This window comes from Melozone crissalis, unplaced genomic scaffold (genome assembly GCF_028551555.1).
Source record: "Melozone crissalis strain CALT ecotype California unplaced genomic scaffold, PUWL_Pcris_2 ptg000013l_1, whole genome shotgun sequence".
NCBI lineage: Eukaryota > Metazoa > Chordata > Aves > Passeriformes > Passerellidae > Melozone > Melozone crissalis.
The window spans coordinates 15,887,186-15,913,609 of record NW_026535791.1 but is presented as its reverse complement, the minus strand read 5'-3'; the positions used below and the strand labels follow the sequence as shown (position 1 = coordinate 15,913,609).

General features: G+C 39.8%; 1 protein-coding gene across 1 annotated transcript in view; it reads right to left on the bottom strand.

Moving 5' to 3' along the window:
- Positions 1 to 26,013, bottom strand: part of VWA8 (von Willebrand factor A domain containing 8) — a 182,787-nt gene extending 156,774 nt beyond the window's left edge. Inside the window, exons 1-4 of the mRNA XM_054271880.1 lie at positions 25,869 to 26,013; positions 13,434 to 13,511; positions 3,169 to 3,299; positions 946 to 1,056 (exon numbers count right to left, since the gene is read on the bottom strand). Of these exons, the coding sequence (XP_054127855.1) occupies positions 946 to 1,056; positions 3,169 to 3,299; positions 13,434 to 13,511; positions 25,869 to 26,013 (465 nt within the window). The remainder of the gene's footprint in view (positions 1 to 945; positions 1,057 to 3,168; positions 3,300 to 13,433; positions 13,512 to 25,868) is intronic.
- Between the last annotated feature and the right edge of the window lie 411 nt (positions 26,014 to 26,424).

Here is a 26,424-nt window from a genome sequence, read left to right as displayed (position 1 = left end):
TGATATTCCACTGCTCAAAGCCATTTACTGCGGTTTCAAGAAAATCTACTTATAGGTTTCTTGAAAATTTGGAAGCTGAAAAGGAGATCATTGGGAATTTAAGAAAAAAAAAAGAAAAATGTTTCTTTGAAAGAGAGAACAAAGTTTCCGGTTTTCTCTCACGAAACACCTTTATGATGGTGATATCATTAACCTCTATTGCATCACCAACCAAAAACTCTTTTAGATAACTCCTTTAAATTCATACTACATCATAGCAACTCTCCCATCCTATCTAACCAGAAACCTAGCTTCTGTAAAAACTTTAGGTATCTACGAAAACAGACATTACACATGAAGTGTGAATTTTACTTGCATAAGCAGAAAGGAAACATTCCACTGATAACCTATGAAGAGAAATCTTACCTAACCCAAGTCATTCTGTGACTGTACCAAATCAGCTACTGGTCTGGAGCAATATGGATGGCAAGAGAGTTAAATCATTATTTTATTCCAGGTCAACAGTGAGGTTTCAAATCAAATCTCCCAATTGTCTCCCTTTACTGTGCTTGGGCTTCACAACACAGAGCAGTCATTAAACACATGAATAGATGCTTTCACAATTAAACTTGATCAGAAGATTCATTTCAGGAATACACCTAATGTACTGCAAATGTTGAGGAAGAGACAATAGCAAGGGCAGTGCTTATCTAACTTGCACGGAATGGACCTTACTCTTACCAAAACTGATCTGCCTAAATCAACCCTGTAGTACTCTTAAGAAACAGAGTAGTTTTAGATTTGAGTAAAGATAACATTTATGACAATAACGAGATTATTGTGCAAGGGACTTTCTACTTGGATTAGAAACACAACAATCCACACATTGATTTTTCATAATATAAACCATGACTTCCTTCAAACTACTTGTCAATCATGACTAGGTGGTGTGTGACTGCAACGTGCCTGGTCAAGATAAAAAGCGCTGCCATCCCGGATCTCTCGCCGCTGTTTGAGGTCGGTTTCTGTGGTGTCCCTCGACAGTGCGATATATTCAACCTCCCGCTTTGTCAGCTCCTGAGGACAACAGCCTAAAGTTATTGCAGAAATAACACTAGAACCTGAGTTACTGAACTTTAAGAACACACCTAATGGTATAATTGTACAAAAAATGCTCTAGGCAGCAGCACAGTGATCTGAAATAAATCTGGACAAAATCTAGTATCTCTTATTTTTAAAATGTTAACAGCGTGTTCTTCCTCAAACAAAATGGTTTGAATTTCTGCTCAATAAACTTTTATTTTCCCCAAACCTACTCTAAAAGAGCTATATACTCTTTCCATTGAACATCTGTAACATCCTGTAGGTTAATCTTCTGGTTCCAGACTCTGAAAAACAGCCAGCATCTACAAATCACAAATAAAAATCAGAAGTTTTCTGTTCAACTCTCACAGTTCATTACCACTTATAGCATGATGTAGCTGTGATTATTACCTGCACAAGCCCTACCAGTACACTGATGAACTGTATTACTCTTATCCTCTCTTCCTTGGCTGTAATGAGATGCACCCTGCATCTGTAAAACTATAGGCTATTAAAGAAAGGCTATTAAAGAAAGTATAACCCTTGGGTTATTGTTTTTCTTATTTTCATTCAATGTGAGATATGCTTAGAATTTGCAATCTTAAAGGAATAAAAACAACTCCCCCATGTATTTACAACAGATATTTCTGCTACTTCCATATCTGGGTTATCATGCATTCTGCTTAGGAAACTGATTCATAATGAAATGCTCTTAGTCCTTATTCCTCGATTAAAGATGTCATTGATTTAACAGACCTCTCTTAACAGGCAGCTTTCAACTACAGCTGTATGAAAAAAATAAAGCAAAGATATGAAACCCAATTAAAACTATTTTCTTTCCACTTTTGCAGTGCCTACTGGGTTACAAAGCCACCAATTCCTTTATGTTGCAGGTAGATATAGTTGCACTTTCTTTTAACTAAAGGGAGAAAAAGAGTGTTTTTCAACAATTAGCCCTGTGAAGGATTGCGTAACAGATTTCAGCAACAGCAAATAGAAGTTTTCCAGGCTTGTATATTTTCATTAAAGGCACCAGAGCATGTATCAGCTCACATGGAAAGACCAGCCTTCACATAATTTTTTGGCTTGGCATTGAATCAGTAAGCGGCAGCCTTTCTAATAGATCTCAAGTGCATACAGTCTGTGGCATAAATAAGAAGGTACATTCTATATCCTATCCCTGGATATCAGGTGTTTTTCCAAGTCCTCTTTTTAGGTTATTCCAATCTCTTATCATTTATTTTAAGGAACACATCAAACTGTCAATAGCACAGCAAGTAGCATCTGGTTTGCTGAATTAAAAAACCTTTTCTCCCCTTGACAAAGTTCAGAGTCTTGTAGCTTTCTCCTCTATGCTTTACCTCAGGGAGGTAGCCTTTGAATTAGTATATTTTGATTTGTAAAGGAATGCCTGATCTTTATGACAACTGTTTATACACCTCCATTTGTGTTCCCTCTGCTCAATCAGATTCCAGATACAGCTCACAGCAGACCTAGTCCTACCCACATCACTTTTTGAGGCAGACATCACCCCCCTCCTGATCATTTTAAGGGCACTGACTTTTTAAATGAGAAATTTTGTGCATGGTGCAGCCATGGTTCATGCAGATGGCTGTAGACAAGTCCTTCCCACATTCCACGAGAGGATCATACACGCATCTACTCTTTCTAAACACTCAGAATAACTCTTCCCAAATGTTACTCAGAACACTTCTCTCCCAAATCCTTTCCTTCATTTCTTTTTTTATGCAATGAAGCAAAAACGATTTGTTGTCTGTAGCACAAGGCAGATATCTTAATCTTGTAACATACATAATGCCGAGAACAAACTGTTTCTCCATTTGTGATAGCATATGGTAACACAGTTTTCCAACTCTTTTTTTTCCCCTGGAGTTTAAGCAGAAAAACATGTATTAAAATGTCTGTACTTTTTATTTGTCTGTGAACAAAAACTGAGCTTTGGAAAGCACGCTTATGAAAAAACTTATTTACTTCCTAAGTAGCTTGCTGTAAGATTCTCTAGGACTACCTTTTACCATTTGTCTAGTATAAGAATGGCTGACATTAGTAACAATGTCTCCAACACATTTAAACCTACACACTCACCAGGTACTGCATGGCAATCGATCTCCGGAGAGGCCCAGGAGGCCCAATAAGAAAAACATCTTGGCCAAGAAGATCTTTCTGCATTATCCATCTTAAATGGTGGACTACAGACTGGGCCAGAGACTCTGTCACTGTGAAACACAGAGATAAGAGCACATTATTAAATTCTGAAGTGTTAGCTATCTGGCCATTCAACACTTTCTTTGAGCTTATCTCCAAAATGAAAATACACAAAGCTGTACTGCCCTAATCTGGACAGCTGAAAAACAGAGAATTCCACACAGAGTTTATATCAGACCATTTAACTGACATATAAAATATTATACATCTATCTTACCTATTTCTTTTTTCTCTGCAAAATTTAATCCTTCAAAAAAACAACCAACATAAACCAGAAAAATAGGTTGTGGATTTGTATTTCACATTAAACTGATCAACATAAAAACTGGCTTTTATTATTCAGGGTTGAGTGGACTCCCCAGCATCAGTTAATGTAATATAAATACATTATACAGTCACATAATATATTTACAAAATATAATTTTAAAACATTTATCCAGCCTACATCCCAATGCTTCTGTGAATTGTGAAGCTGAAATAAACCCCAAAAAACTCAGATTGCACCAGACTAAGATTAGTGTTCAGAGACAAACTTAATTTGCTACTTGCTTTAAAGACAACTGCATTCTTGTTTATATTTTGACACAATAAACCACAGAAATAAATTATTGAGGAAATCCAAACTTTGACCTACCACTACATTTATACCACACAGCTTCCAAAATCACAATTAAAAAAAATCAAAGCAGATCTATTTACTTCTATTAAGAAATAGCATTTGCATTAATTTAAAAAACAATAACCTGATGATAATTAAACTAACTTTTATCACATGTATACAAATGTTGGCAGCACTGGAAAGCATCATGCAGAAACAGCACACTGAAGGAGCCAGACATCACACTCATTGCCATACATCATCCTATCCCCAGAAAAGTCCTTCACACACTTCCCCACCAAAGCCTGGCTCTTTCTCAGCCACAAGCAAAAAGCACTAGTGCAGGAGGAGAAGGGGAACATAAGCAAGTAAGGAGGGGGATTTATGAAGGCATAGGTGTGTATGGCTGCTTTCAGAACAGTCTGACAAGACCAATGATGAGGTTTGAAGCTGAAGGCTCAAGGGCAGTGACTGGGATCCTTAAGTGCAGTAAGAAAGGAGCAAGAGGCCATGAAATCTCCAAACTAATACTTGGTTATTCATCTTTTTTCAGTGTGATTATTGGGTGCAATTAGAAGCCAACATTTACAAAAACAAGCCCTGGTGTTACATCTGATACAGGGGAACCAGTATGTGCAGGACAGAGTTAAGGACAACAGACAATAGACGCCACTCAGTCCTGAAGGAGTTCAGTTCACTGCTGAATCTTCACAAACCACAATTAAAATCCATTTTTGTAAGACTACAGAAACAGCATTAAATGACTGTGTAAGAATCAAGGAAGATTTTTCAAGCATTAGGGAGATTAAGGAAAATTTTAACAAAAACTAACTGAAGGTTTTGGTCATTGGTCTGGCACTCAGGGAATCCATTTGAAATCATCTGCTTCCACAGAAATTTACAATATCCTTACTACCAATGTGAACAGAAATAGCATACGCATGCAGGTGGGCAATCTATGCATTAGGATTGTCAGATTAATTGTAAACAAACATTTCAGGTTTGCCTTATTTTCTGGTTTTGTTTTCTAAACAACTGTCATTAGTGTGTCCAGGATTGGCTTTCACATATGGTGTGGGTGAGATCATATGAATGTAAAATGTTTTCTTCTTCATTGCTGAAGTACTGTATTACAAAAGCAATGCACATTGTACCACACACAGCTGGGCAAGTGCAAATCAATTCCTCACAGGGAATAACATGTTCCTTTCTACAAGATTTTCAAGGAAATTAGGGAAATTCCTACTAGATACATTCTTTGGGAAATAAAGGGTAATAGACAACAGCAGAATAACTGCTGTGTCCAAACTTTGCTACTGGACAGGTATGGGAATTTGAAAAGCACCACACAAAGAAAAAGTATTATCTTAAAGGTATGATTAAAATTTTAGGACAGATCTCACATTGATTTTACTTCTACCTGGACGAAGCCAATGTGCCTCTAGTGTATTTCTACAATAGCTGGTCTCAAAAGTAAAATACTTTGCTTGCAGTGGAAAAATAAGCTTGGAACTCTCTCATGTCAAAATTTATGCACTAGAAGCACAGCAAAACCAGCTTTGACACAGCCTGACTACAAATGCCTCTGGCATAATTCTCATTAATATGTGTAGCTATCTTTTTCATTTTTAGGATGGTCTCAAGAAAAAAAAACTTGGCTCACACTTCAAAACAGTACCATAAATAGCAACAGGACTTTAGAATGTTCAGCAGCATCTGCAAGAAAAACTATCATGTAAAAGAGAACATGAGTGCACAGCATTCAAAAAAATGTAAAATATTAGATGTGATCCCTATGAAAAACCTTAAGGAATTTAAAGGCACTTATATTATCATTGTGTTTAAACAGTCCAAATGTACTCTGCAATAGCAATATATAAAAATTACAACTTAATATCTGAGAAAGTCCTGCTTTTTTTGAGAAAGGGTCACAAAAGACAGGTCCTTATTGATACATTTCATAGAAAAAGGCTTCCTTGCTTCCCCATTCACATCATTCTCCTCACAAACAGATTACAGCTAGATCAATTATAATACATGTTTTCAATCACAAAGTAGCACGTTGACATCTGCAAACTCACTCAAAGAAAGTCTGTTACAAATGATGCCAATGATTCCAAGCTAGCATTCCCTATGGTGAACTGTCAAGAGAGCAGCTTCCACTTGTCAGTTCCTTCAGCTCTAACATGTAATATCTGTACATTGTTCAGATACTAAACCTACTTCACCTTCCCAGTTGTCTTTTTAAAATTAGAAGAATGTAACATTTTCTTGTACGTGCAGTCAGTGCTGCAGTTTCCAAAGCACAGTATGCTTTTCAAAAGCAACCTCAGATGCACATACACAGTATCTTGTATTTAATTTATATCATTTTGGACTACTTGTACTGTGTTCTCTGCATTGTAAGGCTTTTAGGTTTTCTCTAATATGACTTACAAAAAAAAAAATCCTCTCTATTCAAGAGCTATATATCAACTATACCACAAGTACCATATAACAATTTTCTTGACATTTTAGAAGACAGGGCAAATTCAGCAAATATATTACAACAAATTCTGTTAATTACCTGATGAGTCAGATAGCATCTAATGCAAACTGGGATTGCACAATCTGTTTAGTGCCACTCTGCTGATTTGCAGCAGTTTAATAGTAGGCCCTATATTCTTAATCTGCAGGATGGTGCATAGCAAGCCTCTGCAGTATGTTCTCTAAGACACCATCTGGCACATGCAGGAGAGTAGTTGGTGTTACAATTTGCTATTCCTGTGTACCAAGGACTGACAGCAAAAGAAATTGCATTCTATTGATTTGTAATAAGTGATGAGCAGAACAGCACCTAGCAGAATTTGCACAAACATTCTGTAAAGTGAGCAGCTGAAGCTGAACAGAGAAATCCCAAAAAAAGAAAAGTAGAAAATGTTTTAGATAGATTTTGAAGCAAACACAGCAGCTGCTCTCATTTGATCCACAAATTAGCTTTTGATAAAGCCAAGACTGAAATGGCTATGCTAGCCTCAGAAATATTCCAGTTCACTCATACTTGAATTCTTGGCACACTCACTGAAGCTGTAAGATTCGTTGGAGATACCAGACATTATCTGCTGGCAAGTCCTTGTGTCCCACCTACAGAAGAAATCCCATAAATGAAGGAGATGTGTAACTCTTCCCACTGTTCAGACGGTTAGGTAAACTAAGAACACCTGTTCCAGATGTGGTACAAAATACAGCAAAACTCCTGTCCCTGTATGACTCTGGTCCATCTCATAATAACCAACAGGCACTTAGAAAACATCAACATACATAATTTCAGCAGAATAAAAAACACCTCTGTATACCCTGAACTTTCACTACAAGGCACGCTCCAAGTCTGAAAATGGCTCCTTGTTTCAGGAGAGCTAAAAATTAATGACAGGAGCAAGATGTCCCTGCCATCTGAATACCAAGGGGTCCTGTGGCAGTCCATGGCTGTCTGCAGCACATCCAACACAGGGAGCAGCACCTGTAAAACACAGCTAAGGGAGAAGGGACAAGGAAGGAGGTCTTTGTCTAAAAACATAAATACCTTTCAAAAAGGGAATTTTTATTTTTCTTTTAAAATGAGCTCACTGAGACTTACTTCACAGCTTGCTCAGCCTGGGGGACAAGGAAAAAGAGTGAGTTGGCCAGGACAGGGTGAAGGAGGCAGCATGGTCAAGGTAGAGAGGGAGGCACTGCTATGTGGTTTGCTTTCAGCTGCTGCCATTTAGCAAATGAAACATTGCTGCTCTTCCCATTTAATGCTGATGCATAGAACCCAAAGAGTTTTCAGTCTCATAATGTGGTTACATCACAGACAGTTTTCACTGGAATACTATTTTTCCTCATAAATTTTTCATGGGAACACTCTTCATTCCAAAAATTTTTGGTCTTACGGTGTTAAGGAAACAAGTTGCAAGTTTTTGCAGGGGCTTAGAAAGGGGGAAGTTACCTCTTCAATGAGACTGTAAGCTCATTTATCAATTCCTCTGAGTTGATTACTTCACAGGAAGGTGCTAGTTCTACACAGATAAATCATATTCTCCATCTGAGTAGAAATTAAAAGATAATATAAAGGAAACATGTAAAACCAAATAACTTTTTGGAAGAAACCCTGAATGGGATTCTGAAGACTAAGTTTCTCCCTGTGACACAAACGTGGAATAAGTGAAACTATTCCTAGCTGGATGTACTACTCAGAAAAATACATAGTCAGAGCAGTTATCCATAGCTTATACTCCAACTGGAGGGACATAGTGTGTCTGCTTTTGAACACAACAGCTCAGGCCAGCATCAAAAAGTATGAGAGAATCTAGGATAAAAACCAAGAAAAATTTTCATAAGATATTTGAATTGAGTCTAGGAGAGAAATAACTGTTTTCCAATATGCAAGAGAGAACCACCATGAAGAAAAAAAGTTCTCTGCATCAAAGCTATGCTAGATAGAATAAACCCCTGGCAACTAAAAGTGTGCCCAAAAAACCTTAAATGAAGCATTCCAACAAGCTTTTTTCACAAAAGAATCCTTAATTACTGGAGCAAAGTGTGCAGAGAAGTTCTGAAATCTACATCATGAACGCATTTTAAGAACAAGGATTCAGCTGGCCTCGCTTTGAAGCACAAGGAACAGTGGGGACAACTCCCTGAGCTCCATCTAGACTTTCTCTGTAGGTTTCCATGTCCCCATGTTTGCCTGTGCCTCACTCAGTACAGACAAAATAGGGACAATAATGTAAAACATCCAGAGCTCTACTGACAAAAAGCCCACTATTTCAGATTCTGGATTGGGCGGTAACACCCAAACAGCAGAACAGCTGGAAGCCTACATGAAAACTCAAACTGTTGAAATCATCATCATCTCTGACAGCAGACACCTTCCCTGAGGCTAGGAATGAAGAAATGTAATGAATGAAGTGTTTGTTAGCATGAAATCACAGTCATCCTGCAATACAACCGGTCTCTAGAAAGTGTTACACGCTGACACTCAGATGTAAAGTTAACACAAAAAGGAACGAGCACACATTCCAGTGAAAAGTTGAGCCTACTTAAAGCAAAAACTGAACATACATCAGTCCCAACTTCAATATGTGGCACATATGATCCTGTGAGGACAGAGATTATTACACATACAAACATTCTGCTTGAATTCCTCACAATAATTATTGTTTCATATATTTCAACTGAAAAAAACCCCAAACTAAATTAATAACTTAATCCCTTGTATACACACATATCACTTCTGATCACACACTGGGGGGGGGGGGGGTGCTCAGATTGAGGACATCTGGCAAAAATGACACTGAAATTAATCTTCCACAATTCAATGCAGTTGCATGTAAACACACTTGAATGCACTTGCACCTTCACAGAGCAGCAAAGCCCTGTTGCAGAAGAACATCCCTTTTCCTGCCCTAACGAGGATTTGCCATCATTGAACAAAATGTCCTGGAAGAGCTTTGTTGGGAATCATTTTGTCAAGATTAATAAATAGCTAAAATGTCAAGTACATTGTCATTTTCATAACATTTCCAGAAACCATTAAGGAAAGCAGTACACTGCCATGAACCACCCCCTAAAAAAAAGAGCACATTCTTGCAATTCAATTTTAGATCTAAACTATCACAGAAAGTCATACAAAGTTTCTACAAAATATAATTAAAGAAACAATCTTGCTTTCAGACATGGTGAGACTTTTAAAATGTAGGGCTTATTTTCACTGATAAAAGAACAAGCAGCACAAAAATAAGTGCCCTCTTTCTAGAACGTGTCAGACACAGTTGACAGAAATCCCATTAATAAAATTCCCCTGTGCATGACTCATTTTTACTTGTCACTTACAAAAAGAACTCAGATTTTATATACCTTTAATTATCGTCTTCCAAGAAAAAGCAATTTGCCAACAACAGCAAAACAAATTAATATTTCATATGAACACAAAAAATGGAGCATTTCATAGAGAACTTGCTAGGACCTAGCAAAAAACCTGAAAAGCAAAGACATGGAAACATAGGGCAAGTAGCAATACCTACCCTATCCATTTCTGCAAAATGTAATATGGTGCAATAAAGAAGCTAAAAATCAGTCTAATTTGGTACCACAAAGAAATAGTTTGGTATCAGTTATGTGACAAAATAACAAATGTAAACTTTTGTAGGTACTTCATACATTTACATTCTTTACTGTGTTGTGATTTTTTCAGATTTTTAAGGCTATTTTTGAGCCTAGAAAACAATGCTGAGTTTAGCATATGTTATAATATACCTAAAATTTGCTGCAAATTATAGATATGCACTTTCAACATTTTAACGAGGCTTTTATCCGGCAGAAGAACAAAAGCAGAAACATTTTACTTCACACAAATGAGGAGCTAGGAAACAATATCATATGCAATACTAGTAAATGAACTGCAATTGCTTCAATTCCTTCCTCCTAGTTCTTACTCCACTACAAACATTGCAATGGCAGAGACCTTCTCAGGGATATTTCCCACTTAAGCAAATGATCTAATTATTTCTAGTCTTAGTTTAAAAGAAATCATGTAAGTACATTCTTAATTTAATATTAGCTACTAAAATAAATTCTAAAAATATGTGATGTTTTAGTTTATAAATTAGTATAAACATGCAATTCCATTTGATTTATACCAAAAATACTTGTATCTACAGCAGTCATTCATACAGCAAAAACAGAAGTGCTCATAAAAGAAGAAAAGAATCTGTTAAGTAATGCACATACACTCTCTAAATATCTCACAAGATGATAATCAACTTGGTCTTGGAAGTCAATACAATCTACTTAACTCCACTGCAGGAATATATCTTTGTTCTCCATAGTAAGATAACCAAAGAACTTAAACACTAAGGGTTAAAAAATTCCTAAGTTTAAATACACAAAGAAACTGCACTCAGGTATTTGAAATAAATTTTCTGCTATGAAATACCTTAGTATTCCACTTTACTTAATTTTAACTCATTTGATACTTAGGTTTACAAGCAAAATTTTGTACCTTAAGTAAGCCTACTTACAGTACAGGACTACTTAGTAACAGCAGTAACCCCAAGGGTGACACAGGCTCCTTTTAGTCACAACTAATTTTTTTTTTAAAGAGAGAAACTACTAATAATACATATGTTCTAATAAGTGTTACTGTTACTTGGTATAAGACTTATGTTAGTAACAAAAACATTACTACATAGTATCAGATTTTAGCAAAGATCTCATTATTCTATACAGTTCCATGCTTAATAACTTTTTCAGTATCAGTTTTCAGCCACTTTTTCTTATAGTCATTAAACGGAAAAATCTCTCCTTTGATTCTACCAAATGCTTTCATAATTCTCTTATCTTCTCAGTCCAAAGAACTGAAAGAGACATTAGAGTAACTTAGAGCTAATATTTAACTTGATGAAAAGTGCAGGTTGAACAAAATGTGTAATAGTGAAAAAGCATTGGTAAATTGTAATAGTGAAATGCATTGGTAAAGCATTGTTATAATTAACACATTTGGTACAGCACAGAAAATGAGCAAGCAAATTAATCTACCAAAATTATAAATAAGGAAAACAGATTGGCATAGACAACTGATGTCCTTGATGCAAAATGAGAGAAGAGGAATACAAAATAAACAGTGAAAAGCAAAAATCTATTATTTAAGGAGCTGTAAAAAGTAATAATACTGTGCAACATTTCTCAACTGTTTGGCTGCAATCCCAGGGAACTCACGAGGAATGGGATGTGTCACTACAGTCTAAAACAGAAACCCTTTCCTCATAGGCTACCCTGTAACAAGGGCTGGCACAGGACACTGGAAATTTTCAGTACCTTAGATCACCTGGTAGGAAAGTGACAGTGTGATGCCTACTGAGTTATGAGACCTCATCAGCCCACAGTCCAGATGCAGATCAGTGATCTGGCCCATCAGACTACTGGCAGATTTCACACCAGTTAAATAGTCAAAGCAAATAAAATCTTCTCCTTAGTATCGCCCCCTCAACAACTTGATCTAGCTGAAGATGTCCCTGCTCTTTGCAGTGGGGGTTGGACTAAATGACCTTTAAAGGTAACCTTCAACCAAAACTGTTCTATGTTCCTGTATTTCTGCTACACCTTTCCAAGGGAAAATATTTCAGACAAAATGTTGTGTGACAAAATAGAGGTAAGAAACAATTATCTAAACATGTCGATATTAAGAGTCTACTGTCCCAGTTATTACAAAATCAGGAATCACAGAAACACAGAATAGTTGAGGTTGGAAAGGACCTCTTGATGTCAGCTTGTCCAACCTTCCTGCTCAAGCAGGACCACCTAAAGCCTGTCTGATGAACTGCAGCGCTATTACCTAAGAAAACAATTTAACCTTTTTATATTGCCAGCTGTGCAGTGCCAAGTCTATTGTTGATATTATCAATGCTATCCTTCTGAAAAATAAACAAAACAAACAAAAAGACCAGTGCCCCAGGAGTTTTCTTGATTCAAAATGCCCTGTAATAAATTTAGACACAATCCTGGAAAGCAAATTCACTTGAAGTCAAAGATTACACCCACTTTCCACCTGTAGAACTGTGCGATGACAGTCATTAGGAGTTCTCAGTGCTTGTCTCTGTGTAAACAGTCGTGTAAGACTTGCATACCCTTTTAGAATGCCACACGTGCTTGGTTTTGGTCTGCAAATTTATCTGAGTGGGAAAATCAGTTGTTAGTGGATGCTTTTTAACTTGCATTCTGGATATCCAGCAGCCTAAATGTGAAAGTTCTGAACAAATGGCAAGTGATCATTTTGGATCTTCAGGACATATCTGGCCTGTTACTGAGAAAAGCCACAATGCAAACGTGATTCACTTGTGATCCATGGTGCAAAAGGAAAAGCTCAAGAAGCATGTATTGTCTGTGAACAGCCAGGAAATAAGAATGGCTGCAAACCAGTGATGTCTGTAATAAGGTATCAAAATATAGCGTGAATCAATTTTAGGCACATGTGTTCACGTTGTTAATGTGCATTATTGTCTGCATATTTTCCATTTGACAGCGTTTTTCATGACAATGCAACTGACTTCTCATTACCTTGATGGATCACAAAGATCTGTATGTTTGCTGACAACAATTGTGTGATAACCCGGGAATACTAAATATCACAGCAAAAAACACCATACATGTGCAAACTGCTAGGATGTATAATCATATCACAATTGGATGGTAATTCTAAATGGCCACAGTTTAATGACTATACAACTTGAGATTATGTTTAGAAGTAATCCCTGGATAAGAACCTTTTTTTACAAAAAATTAAACATACACAAATGATTCTCTTGCTGTCCCATTGACTAATGGGATAAGTTATATTCAAAGTTAAGATTCCTATACAACCAGCTGAACCAGAGATAATGAACTAAGCAAAGACAGCCTACCCCAAACTGCATGCTTCTTCAAAACATAGTCCTTACATAATTTCAATAAAGTTAGGGAGGTGACTGAGTGAATAGAAATTTTTTTAATAAAGCCTTGAAAGTCCTTCAAAAGGAAAGCAGATCCTTACTGTAGTTCTGTGGAACAAGTTCTGGGTTCTTCGGTGTTTTGAGTTTAAAAGACACATCTCCAATAGTGACAGTATCACCTAAAATAAAGAAAAGAAGTCTTTTAGTTCTTACATACTTAGATACTCTTAAATATTTCATGTCCTTAAAATTTAAATCATAGGCCTGCTGTGGTGAGGCTGACTAGGCATTCACAAAGCAGCCTCCAACGTGTTTGTGGTTACTAATTAGGCTCTGCTGCTTTTCAGTACATCAGCTACCTGCACAATTTACATTTAATTAATATTACCTTTTCCTGGTTTTTTTCTTTTATTGCTGCTCTTAGAACCTTAAGCTGTTGGGAGCTATGGAAATCAAGCCCAGTGTAGAACACAATTCCAGCTACCACTGTTGACTTACTGAAATTAAAACTTTAGCATGTTTGCCTGGAGAACTATCAGTGGCAAACACTTGTAGGGATGATGATTTTCCTGAGTTTTCAAGCAGCCTGGAACAGTATCTGTTAAAGGTACAAAGTGACATATTCATGCCAGTGGGCCCTTCCTGTACTCCCTGACTATATGGCTGCAGAACCTGGCACCTTTCCAAAGTTTGAGTGATCTCAAGCACTTCTTGCTTTGGGTTTCAACAAACCTAAAGCATCTGGCCATTTTACTTAATGGTCTCTTCACTAGGACCTGCCTGTCTTATCTACCTTTCTGCGATCACAGGCTTGAATTAAATTGCAGGGCATGCCCTGTGCACTTTCTCATGGAAACCAAAAGTGAAATCTAGTTTGCAGTACAGAAATGGGCAAGCACCAACACAGCCAGTAGTCACACTGAAAAACAGCACAACGCCCAAAACCCAGGAAAATGAGGCTTGGACTAGCAAGAACACCAAAGTTTATTTTCTTTCAACAGTTTGGGTCCCACAAATGAGTTTACAAGTATTAAGACCATGAAAATAAGACGACTCCAGAAAAATGGCATTTTTCCTATCACCGTTGCTAAAGATAACATCACCTCCACTGCACTGTAGTGCATATGTGAGGATGAAGAGGATAGCTGGAGTAAGACTGCTGCACAAGGGTATAGTTTTGCCACAACACTGATTACATCTCCTTTCCATGAACTGAGGTCAAATTTTGGAACTGTCTCATGTGTTTAGGCTTTTCTCAGAATTAAGATGCAGAAAGTACAGAGCTTAATTAAACAGGGATCCAATCCTCTTGCAGACCTGCCCTTGTCCTATTCTGTCCAGGAGGACCCAATCTACCGTTGCCTATCAGCAGCACCATGAAAGAAGCCAAGCAGTTTGGAAAAGCAATGCTGGAACCAGAAAGGGCGATACTGGAGAAGCAGCTTGCCCAAATGAAAAGAGGCAACTAAAACTCCTCCCACACACGCGGCAGTGCTCCTTTCAGTCAGCCATGACTCTAGTTTTACACTCAAACAGTACTCTTCCAGCATATCCAAATGTTACTGCTCACCTCACAGGACTGAGAACTCCCAGGTTTTGACATGGCTCACACAATTCATGGGAAATGATTAGATTTATAACAGCCAGAGTAGAATCACCTACAGTAACAAACAGGAAGCAGTGAAGAAAGGCTTATAGCTGACTTCCTGCTAAACTGAAGGGCTTGACTAGAATTCAGAGACTGGGATTTACAGCCTGACATACATGCCTGCACATGGGTCTTTACATTGCTTCTGGAGTCTAATCAATCAGCCCTCCATTCTTCCCTAAAATATTGGCAAAAGGTAGTAAGCTGGTGATTGTTCCCACATTTTATGCAACACAATATAGTAAGTTTCATGCCACAATACAGTTGGAGCAATACAGCACTCCAACATCTTGCCAGAAAGTGGGGCACAGTACTGCCATATAAAAAGCACACAAGGATCCATCCCCGGTTCTCAGGGCAAGCAGTTCCCACTCATCATGCTAGTACTAAGCACACTTCTTTGATTGTGCAACAGCCCAGAAGTGGAATGGTTCCAAACAGAGCTGGGCTAAGCTAAGAATTAGGCAGCTGTCTAGAGCTCCTTTTCTGGCCCTTGCTGAATTTTTGTTTCAAATGCACCAAAGAGTACTGTGCCCGCTCCAGCCTGAAGCATTGAAATACAATCCAAAACAAAGTCTTGCAATAGTTTAGGGCCCTGGTCCTGACTCTGGGAACTCTTACATAAATTAGAGTCACTGAAAAATAGACACAAGAACTGCAGGGACTAAAATCTAGTCTTTGGCTATCCCAGTATTTTGCCCATTTCTTTGAGTTTAAAGTAAGAAAAATTATTTTACTGACTAAGCATCATCTCCCTTTCCCTTTCTTCTACTGCAGTTGCAAGCTTGTCCCTTCTCACTGGGAAACAGCTAATAGGGATCATAGCAGGGCACCACGCTTTTGCCATCACACCTTTTTAATCTGGGCTACCCATGGTGATGGGATGAGGGGAAGCCATATGAAGAGTGGCTGAGGTCACATGGCTTGCTCAGCCTGGAGAAGAGGAGACTGAGAGGAGACCTCACTGTGGTCTGCAGCTTCCTCATGAGGGGAAGGGCAGGGTCAACAACTGATCTCTTCTCTCTGGTGACCAGAGAGGCATGAAGCTGTGTCGGGAGGTTTAGGAAAAGGCTCTTCAACCAAGAGTATGATTGGGCACTGGAACAGGCTCCCCAGGAAGTGGTCACAGCCTGACAGTATTTAGGAAGTGTTTGGATAATGCTCTCAAGCACATGATGAGGATTCTTGGGGCAAATTCCTGCCCAGGGCCAGGAGCTGATGATCACTGTGGGTCCCTTCCAGCTCAGTATATTCTATTCATGTATGGTTCTATGAAAACACCTCCACATTGATGAAAACACCCTAAGAGCCCACTGCTTCCTGCAAAAGTTGACATCTTTCTCATTAGCTCAGCCTGGAACAATAACGTTTTAAAAAGAGCAGGTTGCCTTACATATCCCTAAGAAATTAGTGACAGTTTATTTTCTCTGAATTCCCCAGCCAACGTTCAATGAGACAAGAGTATACAATTAATTAGCTCCTTGCTAAAATCACCTCAGCTCAACAGTCACATGCATACACAGTCTTCCAAAACCCAGTAGGGCCAAAATGCCAAAACAACAAGATGTCAAACTTTTTCAATACATGGGGATGATAACAGCATCTACAGGACAGAATTTCAATTACCCAGTTCATTAGCACAGTACTGAAAAGCCTTAGTTGATTTCCTACATTCCCTTAAAAAAAAAAAATCAAACAAATCAAAACCAAGTGTTGTCTAGGTGAAAAATGATAATTTCTGGTGGTATTTATGTCAGTCCATATCATGCTAACTCTTGATCAACACATCTAACCATGTTCAAAAATCCCACAAGTATCCTAGACATCAATGGACCCTACAAAAAATGGACCCTTCCATGAGAAATGGACTGGGAGAGAACTATATGTAAGATGTGGTGAGAGCTGAGCACACAGGGTATTCAGCTTTTAATTGTTTACTGCTGCCTGGAGACAAATGTTGTCGCCAGCTTTCATCTGTCCAAAAAGCAAAAATATTAGCAGTGTTTAATAGAACCTTAAGCAATAATAAACCAAGACAGCAAAGTCCATTTTCCTAGCTAAACGAGCACAGGCAGGATTAGCCCACTAATCTTATCATGCACTTCCACCTGGGCTACATTTTCCCATCTCAATTTGTTTCTTCTGTAGTTGTTTAAAAACTCATGTTTGGTTACTCCATTTCCACTGCATTTCCAAACCCTTTGAACAGAGATGTCATTCTGGACAGGCTCTTTCTAGTGTTTCACCAGCTGGCAAGGAACTGATAACAGCCTGCTTGGTTAAATGGTGATGTTAAATCAGCAAAACCCATAATTTGAGCACATGTATCCCAAATTGTTTGACTACATGGCAAATTATGGAACTGCCCACACATACTCCAACCCATTCCACAAGCTTCTCCCACACTATTGTGGACAAAAGCTATATCCACAGGATTTTGTGATGGAGACTTTGTAGGCTGTATCAGGCTTGCTTGGGCAAGCAGTGAAGATATGCTTCTGCTTTCTCATCTCCCACAGAGAAAACAGTAACCTTAGATACCACAGTCTTTGGGGAAAACAGTGGGATACAAGCAGTGCATAATATACACAAAGAAACATGGCTGCTGAAACAAAACAAGAGCCACATTGGCCAGAACCCAAAAGGTAAAGGGGACATCCCATTCATGGGGCAGACAGGATACAGACACAGGAGGTCTTCTGAGAGCCTATGCAACAGAGGTAAAAAAACTGGCAGCACATACAGACTGAAACCAGTGACACAATCCTGAAGAGACTCTCTGGGGAAAAAAAAAAAAAAAGATAAGGGACTGAAAACAGCCCCAATACATGCAATGAGCTCTTTCTACTGCATCTGAAAAAGACAGGTGTGAATTGCACCTCTGGCAATACAGAAAGGCATACATGGACATATAGCTACCCAGTAATTGCAGAGCACTGAATGATACACTCTCTTCTTTAGAGCTACATTTTAGACAGAAGCAATATTATTTTCTGTATCTGTTTTTTACAGTAACTGTAAAGACAAGCAGGCCTATTTCTTCTACTCAGTCTGAACAGAAAGGCAGCACCTCCAGCTCCAAGGCCCCGAGCCGCAGCGGAGGCAGCCGGAGGCTGGGAAGGCACTTTGGCAGGGCACCGCTGCATGAACACCCTGTGCTTTTATTCTCCCCCAGCATCTCCTACTCACTGCTGGCCAATATGGAACAGTGGGTTTGATGGACCTTTGTTCTGACCCACTGTGCATGATGTGATGTTACAGTCTCAGTGAGGCTTCCTGAACATGCAGTCTCACTACGCACTTGGCAGGTTTGACTGATCTTAACAGCTAGTAAGTACCACACCAACTATCCCTCCTCACCTCTCCACCTCCCAAGAAGAGACTATTCCCTAATCCTACTATTTTTTCCTCTATGCTGAAAAGAAAAAGCCACTGCTGTTTAAATTATTTACAGCAACACTCGTCAGACTACATATCAAGAATTAAACATAAAGAACTTAGAAAGTAGAAAGATGTTTTATTCTGCTTGCCATTTTTCTGGTAAAAAACCACATGACTAAAAATAGAATAAAATCACTACATTTGAAAAGGCTATTTTAAAATAAAGAAATTAAGAAATCCTACTGTAAAAGAAAACAACCTGAAGAGGTCTATACATGCATTTAGGTTTTTGAGTATACAACACAAACAGTTCCAATCTTATGTGTAAATCATATTTGTATTATCTGTGTTTTTGTAAGACACTACAATGAAGCTTCAGGAACATTACGTTTTTAGGTTGATGAATTTATTGCCTTCTAGCCTCTTTAGTCCTGAAAATAGGTGAGATTAACACACTCTCCTTAGTATATTGCACATTCACTTGTACACAGACCATCCATCTGGTTTCAAGAGCCTGCAACAGCAAGAACATATTAAAACTGTGAAGGTGCTAAGCTCTGCTAATAATAATTTCAATGTGATAAAACCATACCTGTTAAAGGAAAGTCTGAAATGTATATCATATTCAAATATATATTTCCAGGTCTTAATTTCATTCTAATGTGAAGGAGGGGGAAAAAAATTATGCTTTGAACTGGTATTTATCCAGCACACTTCCATAAAGAAACAGACAAGAGTGTCAGCTCTTACTAATCCTTGAAGAGCTGACTTATTTTGAAGAAACAGAAATTATAGTTTCCTTAACTTTGCCAAATACACTATTCAGGGGAGGGAAAAAAACCCAGCCCTGTAACTAACCTGTAACTTTCATAGCAGCTCTCATTGGCCATCTTTATGTCTGCAAACATTACACTCACTGAGCAACACTGTCACCTATTCTGCACCTCATATCAGTATTGGAAACTCTCAAAAGCATGAATATGAGACATAGAAACCTATCCCCTGCACTCACAAGGTTTAAGTTTGTTCCTTGACCACCAGTGCCTTCACACATAATAGAGGTGGAGCTCAGCTCCTGTCAACAGGATGCTGCAGTCTGACAGCTGCTGCTGACTGAAATAGATGAAATGTTTACACAACAAAACCTATCTGAACTAAGCAAAAAAATCCACTAAAGTTCTGGTTTTTTATGGGCAAAAGGAAATCTTTCCCTCTAAAAAACCAATACAACTGCTCCAAACATAAAATTTGAATATTATCAATCTCTACTCAATGTTCTTTTTAAACCTTCTATTTTTTTAATTTTCAGGTTTGAAGCTAACACTAGATTTTTCAATTGTTTATTTTGGGCTGGCTAATGAGTGTCTTTACTGGTTACAGTCCAAGGTGTCATGAAACCAAAATCTTGGTATTTACTCGAGAAAAGTAACATTTTTACTCATTTTTCTGCATTAGTAAAAGATCAACAACGTGAATGTGAAATCTTATCTGACATTGATCTCTGCTCTCTGGTGACCAGTGATAAGACTTGGGGAAATAGCCCAAAGCTGTATCAGGGAGATTTAGGCTGGGTATTAGGAAAAAGCTTTTCACCCAGAGGGTGGCTGAATCCTGGAACAGGCTTGCCAGGGAAGTGGTCATAGCACCAAGATTGACAGAGCTCAAGAAGCATTTGGACAATGCTCTCAGGCACATGGTAGGTCTCTTGGGGTGTCCTGCACAGGGCCAGGAGTTGGAGTCAATGAACCATGAGGGTCCCTTCCAACTCAGCATGTTCTATGATTCTATGATCCAGCCATGCAGAAGTATACAATCTTTACTTAGCAAAAGCTATTATTTGTTTGGGCTAATACCCTGAAAATAGGGAGTCTGATATTGGTCAATTACAAAAGTCTTACGAGGCAAAAAGTCAATTTTAAATGTTTACTACCATGATGATCTTACACAGACTTGATAAATTCCAGAACATACCTTCTTAATACATTTACCATGTGAGAGAGGTACTAAGCTGTCCATTTCATCAAATATCAGAACACTGCAGAAACACTGGTCATCTTCAACCTCAACATCAGTTTACTGCCAAGATGAGATCTGATGAGCTGTGGCTCTGTCTGACTGAACCGCAAAATCTCCAAGGACAGATGTTCCACAGCCACCCTAACCAATCTCTTCCCCTGCTGCACTCAACCAGACATCACTGCAACCCCACAGCCTTTTCACCAAAGCTGTAGTTAGCCAGTCCCTTCCCAGAAACACTTTAGTCCACCAGCAGATCTTCATACTTAAACTGTCTGAGGTTTCTGTTGTCCCAGTTCTCATGTTCATCAGGGTCCTTCTGGACTAAATGTCTGCACTCAGGCAAGGTGGTAGGGATTTTGTCCCTACATACCAAATTGCACTTTTACACTCCTGCTGTCTGTCCTTACTTGTACTTTTGTATGTTCCCCTTTTGTGTTTTAGGTCTTTTAGAAGTTCCCTGCTTGGGCAAAAAGGCCTTCTGCTACTGCTGAATGGTTCATTTCCAAACTGCCAAATTTAACAATTTTCAAGCTCTTCTGTGCACCTTCCATCTTCATGGTTGTTATCCAAAGGATTCTACCTACCAATCTCCTGAATAAGTGAAAGACTGCAGTTGTCAAGTCCAAGATCCTAATTCTGCTGCTCACCTTCCCAGCCCTTCTCCGGATGTGCAACTCAGTCACGTTCCAGTCACCGAGATCCAGGCTGCCACCTGTGACCAACTGGTCACAGCTCTTCCCTACTTAAAAGCAGCAGACAAAGTGAAGAGATAACCCTAACCCTGGCATCTGAGTTACAAAATTTTCACCAACACAGCCTAGGAAGTACCCAGTGTGCACACACAATGCCAGATTGCCCTCCCAGCTGATATCTGCATGGCTGAAATCCCCCGTGAGCACGAAAGCTCATGAGTGGGAGGTTACTGCTAGCTGTCTGTAGAAAGTGATATCCACCAGCTCCTCTTAGTCACACAGTAACAGATGCCCACTGCATCACCAGGCCTCCCTTCCAGATCTTCCGTAACCAATGCTACTTTTGTGAAAAATTAGTTCAGAGTGTTTTCAAACTGCACAAAGGTTTCTGAAGTACATGTTGCTCAGTGGAGAAAAACCAGACTATATACTCTAAACTGAGCTTAGATAATGAGTACATCAGTATAATTTCAAAAATGAATTTAAATCAAAAAGAATCTGCAACTGAAAATCAAAATAAATGTTTTTGAAATTTCACATTTACTGAAAAGCTATCCAAAACTGACAAAATGGTTTTTAAATTAGCTATGGCATTGCCTACAACTATCCTGAGTCCCTGAGTATGCCAAGCAGCTACAACTGCAATCTTACACATTAAGCTGGGCACAACTTATAGAACACATCAACACATATCAGGCCTGTTGTTTAACAGAAAAAATTAAATTTCAAACAACAGGCAAATATTAACACTCAGAAACTATTTATTGACATCCAGTTATATACCAAAAGTGAAGCCCTACAGAAGTTGACCTGACATTTTACCCCTTTGTTCCAGCTACATCAGCATGTCTAATAAAATACACTAGTTTTTTTTTACCATGAACCTTTTCTTTTCTAAATGTTAGAATAATTTGAAATAACCCAGGCATAACACTGCAAACTTTCAGACAACTGGCTTTGAAAATTCCCATCGCCATTTACTGCCTTCTGAGTTGTGCTGACGCAACAACCGTACACAAGGCTCACCATAAATCAAATCCCTGGAATCATTTCAGTCACCACAATGCAGTCCCCTAAGTACAACTACGGAGGCAATGAACAATTATAGGAATGTCATGAGAAAGAAGAAATAATGAAGTCTCTCTAAAAAGAGATTTTGCCAGCAAAAAAAAAAATATTGTCAGAAACACACTCTCAGCTGTCAACATGTGAACCTCAACAAAGATAATGACACAGGTAAAATTGGAAAAGGCAATGTGCCAGAAAGCATTTACATCCATCATCAACCAGATCTTTATTCTTTTGACAATGAAAAACCTGGAAAAAATCACAACACTTACAAACACACAGTCAAATTCATAGCCCTCTTTCAGATTATAGATCTTTACCACAATCTTTTAGATGCTGTACACTGATGATGAACATTACAGGATTCTGAAGTGCAATGCAATTTTCACAAGTGACTGTGTTTTACTCAGCAGATACACTTGGATGTACTACTGAGATCTTTTAGGCTTTAAACACAAGTTTGATTAGGAACGGGAATTGACCAAAAACTTCACATAAAGAAAGAGAGGAAGTGAACCTGGACAGGCAGTGCTACAGAAAACAGCAAATGTAGCTAGTACATATTTTGATCGATCACAAGTGACAAAGCATAAGTTATTTTATGTACACTGAGCAGCAAAGCACACAAGAGACCTTCCTTTGCCTGTACTATCTAATTGGCAATGGTTTTTATTTTTCCAGCTCTTCAGTTTACATCAAATTCAGCATTTGTTTCCTGTAATCCCTTACAGCAACTCCAATATTGTGTATTGTGTCAACTTTTAAAAAACATTAATATTACATTTACATTAAAATAATTAAATAAATGTGAACTGAGTTACATAGAACTCCATTTTATTCAGGTCACAGTGCATTTAACCTAATTCATCACAAGTCTACAAAAATCTACAGTCTACAAAAATGTGATACTTTTTAGTCTTTTAGAAGCAAACGTGAAACCCGCATTAAAAATGATTCCGACAGTCGGCCTTCTACAACACTTGCTTCTATAAATTGCTTCCCTCCTTAATTAAGCTATGCAACCCCAAACCCTTCCTAGGCATTCCCATTATCCTTGTGTCCTGCAGTCTCTTTCACTTTGAGAATTCTCTTAAGCTTCACTACTTGACAGCTTTAGCGATTCATTCCTGCTTAGCCCCCAGTGGACCAGCAAGCCACGTTCAGTTTGCAAAGACTGAGCTGAAAAGCTAACAAGGATGGCTTCTTCTCATGTAACAGCACAACATCAGGCAATAGTTCCTCCCTTACACTCAGAATGTACCAGGACAGACAGTAAATTCTGTTTGGGATTTCAGCCCTGACCTGGCAGGGAGGTCACATCCAAATTACTGTGTAAACAACAATTTGTTGTTTAGTTGACTCTTAACAGCTTCCAGCCTTTTAAGACACATTTAGTTTATTTATTTATGCAACCTCAACACCACTTACAACAAGAACTGTAATTACAGCAGCTGCACAGAAATAGCAAAAACACATACGGCACAAAAAAATTCAGATCATCCTTTGTAACTTCAATATCCTCAAAAAAAAGCTAGGCTCTGCAAGAGGACACACAAACATTTTAAAATTAATTTAAAAAACACCCACAAAATAAAACAGGGAAAAAACCACTATTCTAAATATCAAGAATATGGAGAGTAAGACAGAGAGCACAATGGAACTGATAAAGGAGCCTGATATCTTAGGCCTAATAAAGCAGAAACCATGGGAGGGACAGACACAGATAACTGCTCCCTGAGGTGGAAGCGATTAAGAGACATTCTGTGAAACTTTGTGATGATTACCAGCTAACTGAGATCATGAAAAATGTGTTATCAAAGTGAAATTGTTACCAACTAAAAAATACTATAAATGTATCATACAGGTAAACCCTATACAAATGCTTCATATTCCCAATAAAAACAGCTTCTGATCCAAATTCACAGACAAAGAATGAGATGTCAGGTGTTGGGAGGGCAAATATCCCTAATTTTATCTACAAGATTCTCTAGTGCTTTGAGACCTAAATCTTTCTACCAAAACTCCTACCATCATTGATTGTAACTGAGGATACTCCTGCTATTCACATTTACACAGAGTGTATTCACAAATATCACCGAGTTAAACTCAGTTGCATTCCACAACACATTTAAAGTGATGAAATTTATGAAAGTGATGAAATGACAGCTGAATGACCATTTTACACTGCTAGATTTCTTTTTCTTCTTAAGGTTACTCATCCCAACAAAGGGCAAAAATGTGCTGAGCTACCTTCTTCAGGTGTTTGTTCTACTGGACTCACTTCATTATTAACTTGTTTTCTTTCATGCTAATTTGTTTGATGGGAAATAACTCCAGTCTTTTTTGTAGTTTTCACAAACAAGGTATTATCTATTCACAGATTCTTGAAGGAATTTTATGGATATCCATCCCTCAAAGACTACTTTCTTGAGTAACTTTTCAGAAACTAAACAAAGAAATGAACTGGCTAACTAATAAACAGATTTTAAAATATTAAAATGTAGAGAAATGGGATTAAAGGGGTGTTAATTAAGAGCTTGAGCAAGTACTCCCCCATCAGAACCACTTGCAGATCACTACTGATCACTCACTCTGTACTTAGGAGCTTTGTTACTTTTGGCATTCATCCTGAGAAGTGTCACTTACCACAGGCATATGTCACCCTTTCCAGACACTGCTTCTATTCTGCACAGGCCCATCACCTGTCTCAAAGGTCACCAGAGGATATTCCAGGGCAGTTCAGGTCACTGCAGGCTCAAGGTCAACCCTCTATCTCGTTACCACATGCTGCTGGCACACTCAGACACGCAGCAGCCTTGGCAGCCCCGACACGAACCCTGCAGCTCTGCCCAGCGGGAAGAGGAAGCGCTGCCATGCAGGGACAGAGAGAATGGCGAGATGCAGGAGCAGAGAGCATGGCGAGAAGCAGGAACCGACAGAGAGCATGGCGAGATGCAGGAACCGACTGAGAGCACGGCGAGATGTGACAGGCGCTCTGCAGAGCAGGCTGGCTCTCACAGACACCAGCTGCAGGGCTGCCCCTTGCCTCACTGCGGCCGAAGCACTTGGACCAGGAGCTATCACGAGCTACATAAGCGTCCCTGCAAGCCTGTGACTGAACTCTGCCTTTTCCCCTCATGCCAGGCTGGAAAAGACCTCTGAGATAATCAAGTCCAACCTATGACCAAACACCACCGTGCCAACCAGACCATGGCACCGAGTGCATGTTCCTTAAACACCTCCAGGGATGGTGATTCCAGCACGTCCCCTGGCAAGTCCATTACAACACTTAATCACACCTCCTGTGAAGAAAACCTTCCTAAAGTCCAACTTAAATCACCCTTGGTGCAGCTTGAAGCTATGCCTTCTTATCCTGTCAGTTGTTACTTGGGAGAAGAGACCGACCCCCACCTGGCTATACCCTCCTTTCAGGGAGTTGTAGAGAGAGATAAGGTCTCCCCTGAGCCTGCATTTCTCCAGGCTAAACAACCCCAGCGCACTCATGGGACCTGCGCTCCAGACCTTTCACCAGCTCCCTTGCCCTTCTCCGGAGCCCCCGCACTCACGAACATGAGAACAGGGGCGGCAGCACAAGGACAAGCCCGCAGCCCGGGGTGGCACCTGCCTGCCGGCCTCCCCAGGGCGCGGCGGCAGCGCCGGGGCTGTGGCCAGAGCAGAGGCAGCCGGGGGAGCAGCGGGGCCGAGACACCGGGGCCGGGGTGGGTTACCTGAGCTGTGCAGCGCCCTGACCTCGGAGCGGCCATACCGCGCCGCGGCCGCGCCGCCGCCCACCACCTGCCGCAGGAGCAGGCGGACCCTGCGCGCAGCGGGACCCCCGGCCCCGCCGCCCAGGCACAGCACCCGCGACGGCATGGAGACCTCGGGGACACGGGCACAGCCCGGGCGGACACGGGCACAGCCCGGGCACCGAGACCAGGACGGCCGCGGCCCGGCCGAGCGCGGGGGAAGGGAAGCGCAGCCGCACAAGGTCCCGCCGGAAACCGGGGCCGGGCGGGCCGGTGCCGCCGGGTGCAGGATCTGCCGGAGCGGGGCCTTGGCCCCACAGCCCGGGGCGGCCCCTCGGGAGGCTGCGGGAACAGAATGGTTTCTTTTTATACGAGGGGCTGAACTCCGCCGCTGGGAAGGCTTGAAACAGCTCGGAGAGGCAGCGGCGGCCCAGGCGGATCCGTGCGCCGAAGGTTTTCTACCTCTGGTGCCTCCTGGCCCAGTGCTTCCCCTCGCCTGCGGTCTCGGGTCCAGGCATTTCGTACTTCAGGAGGAATT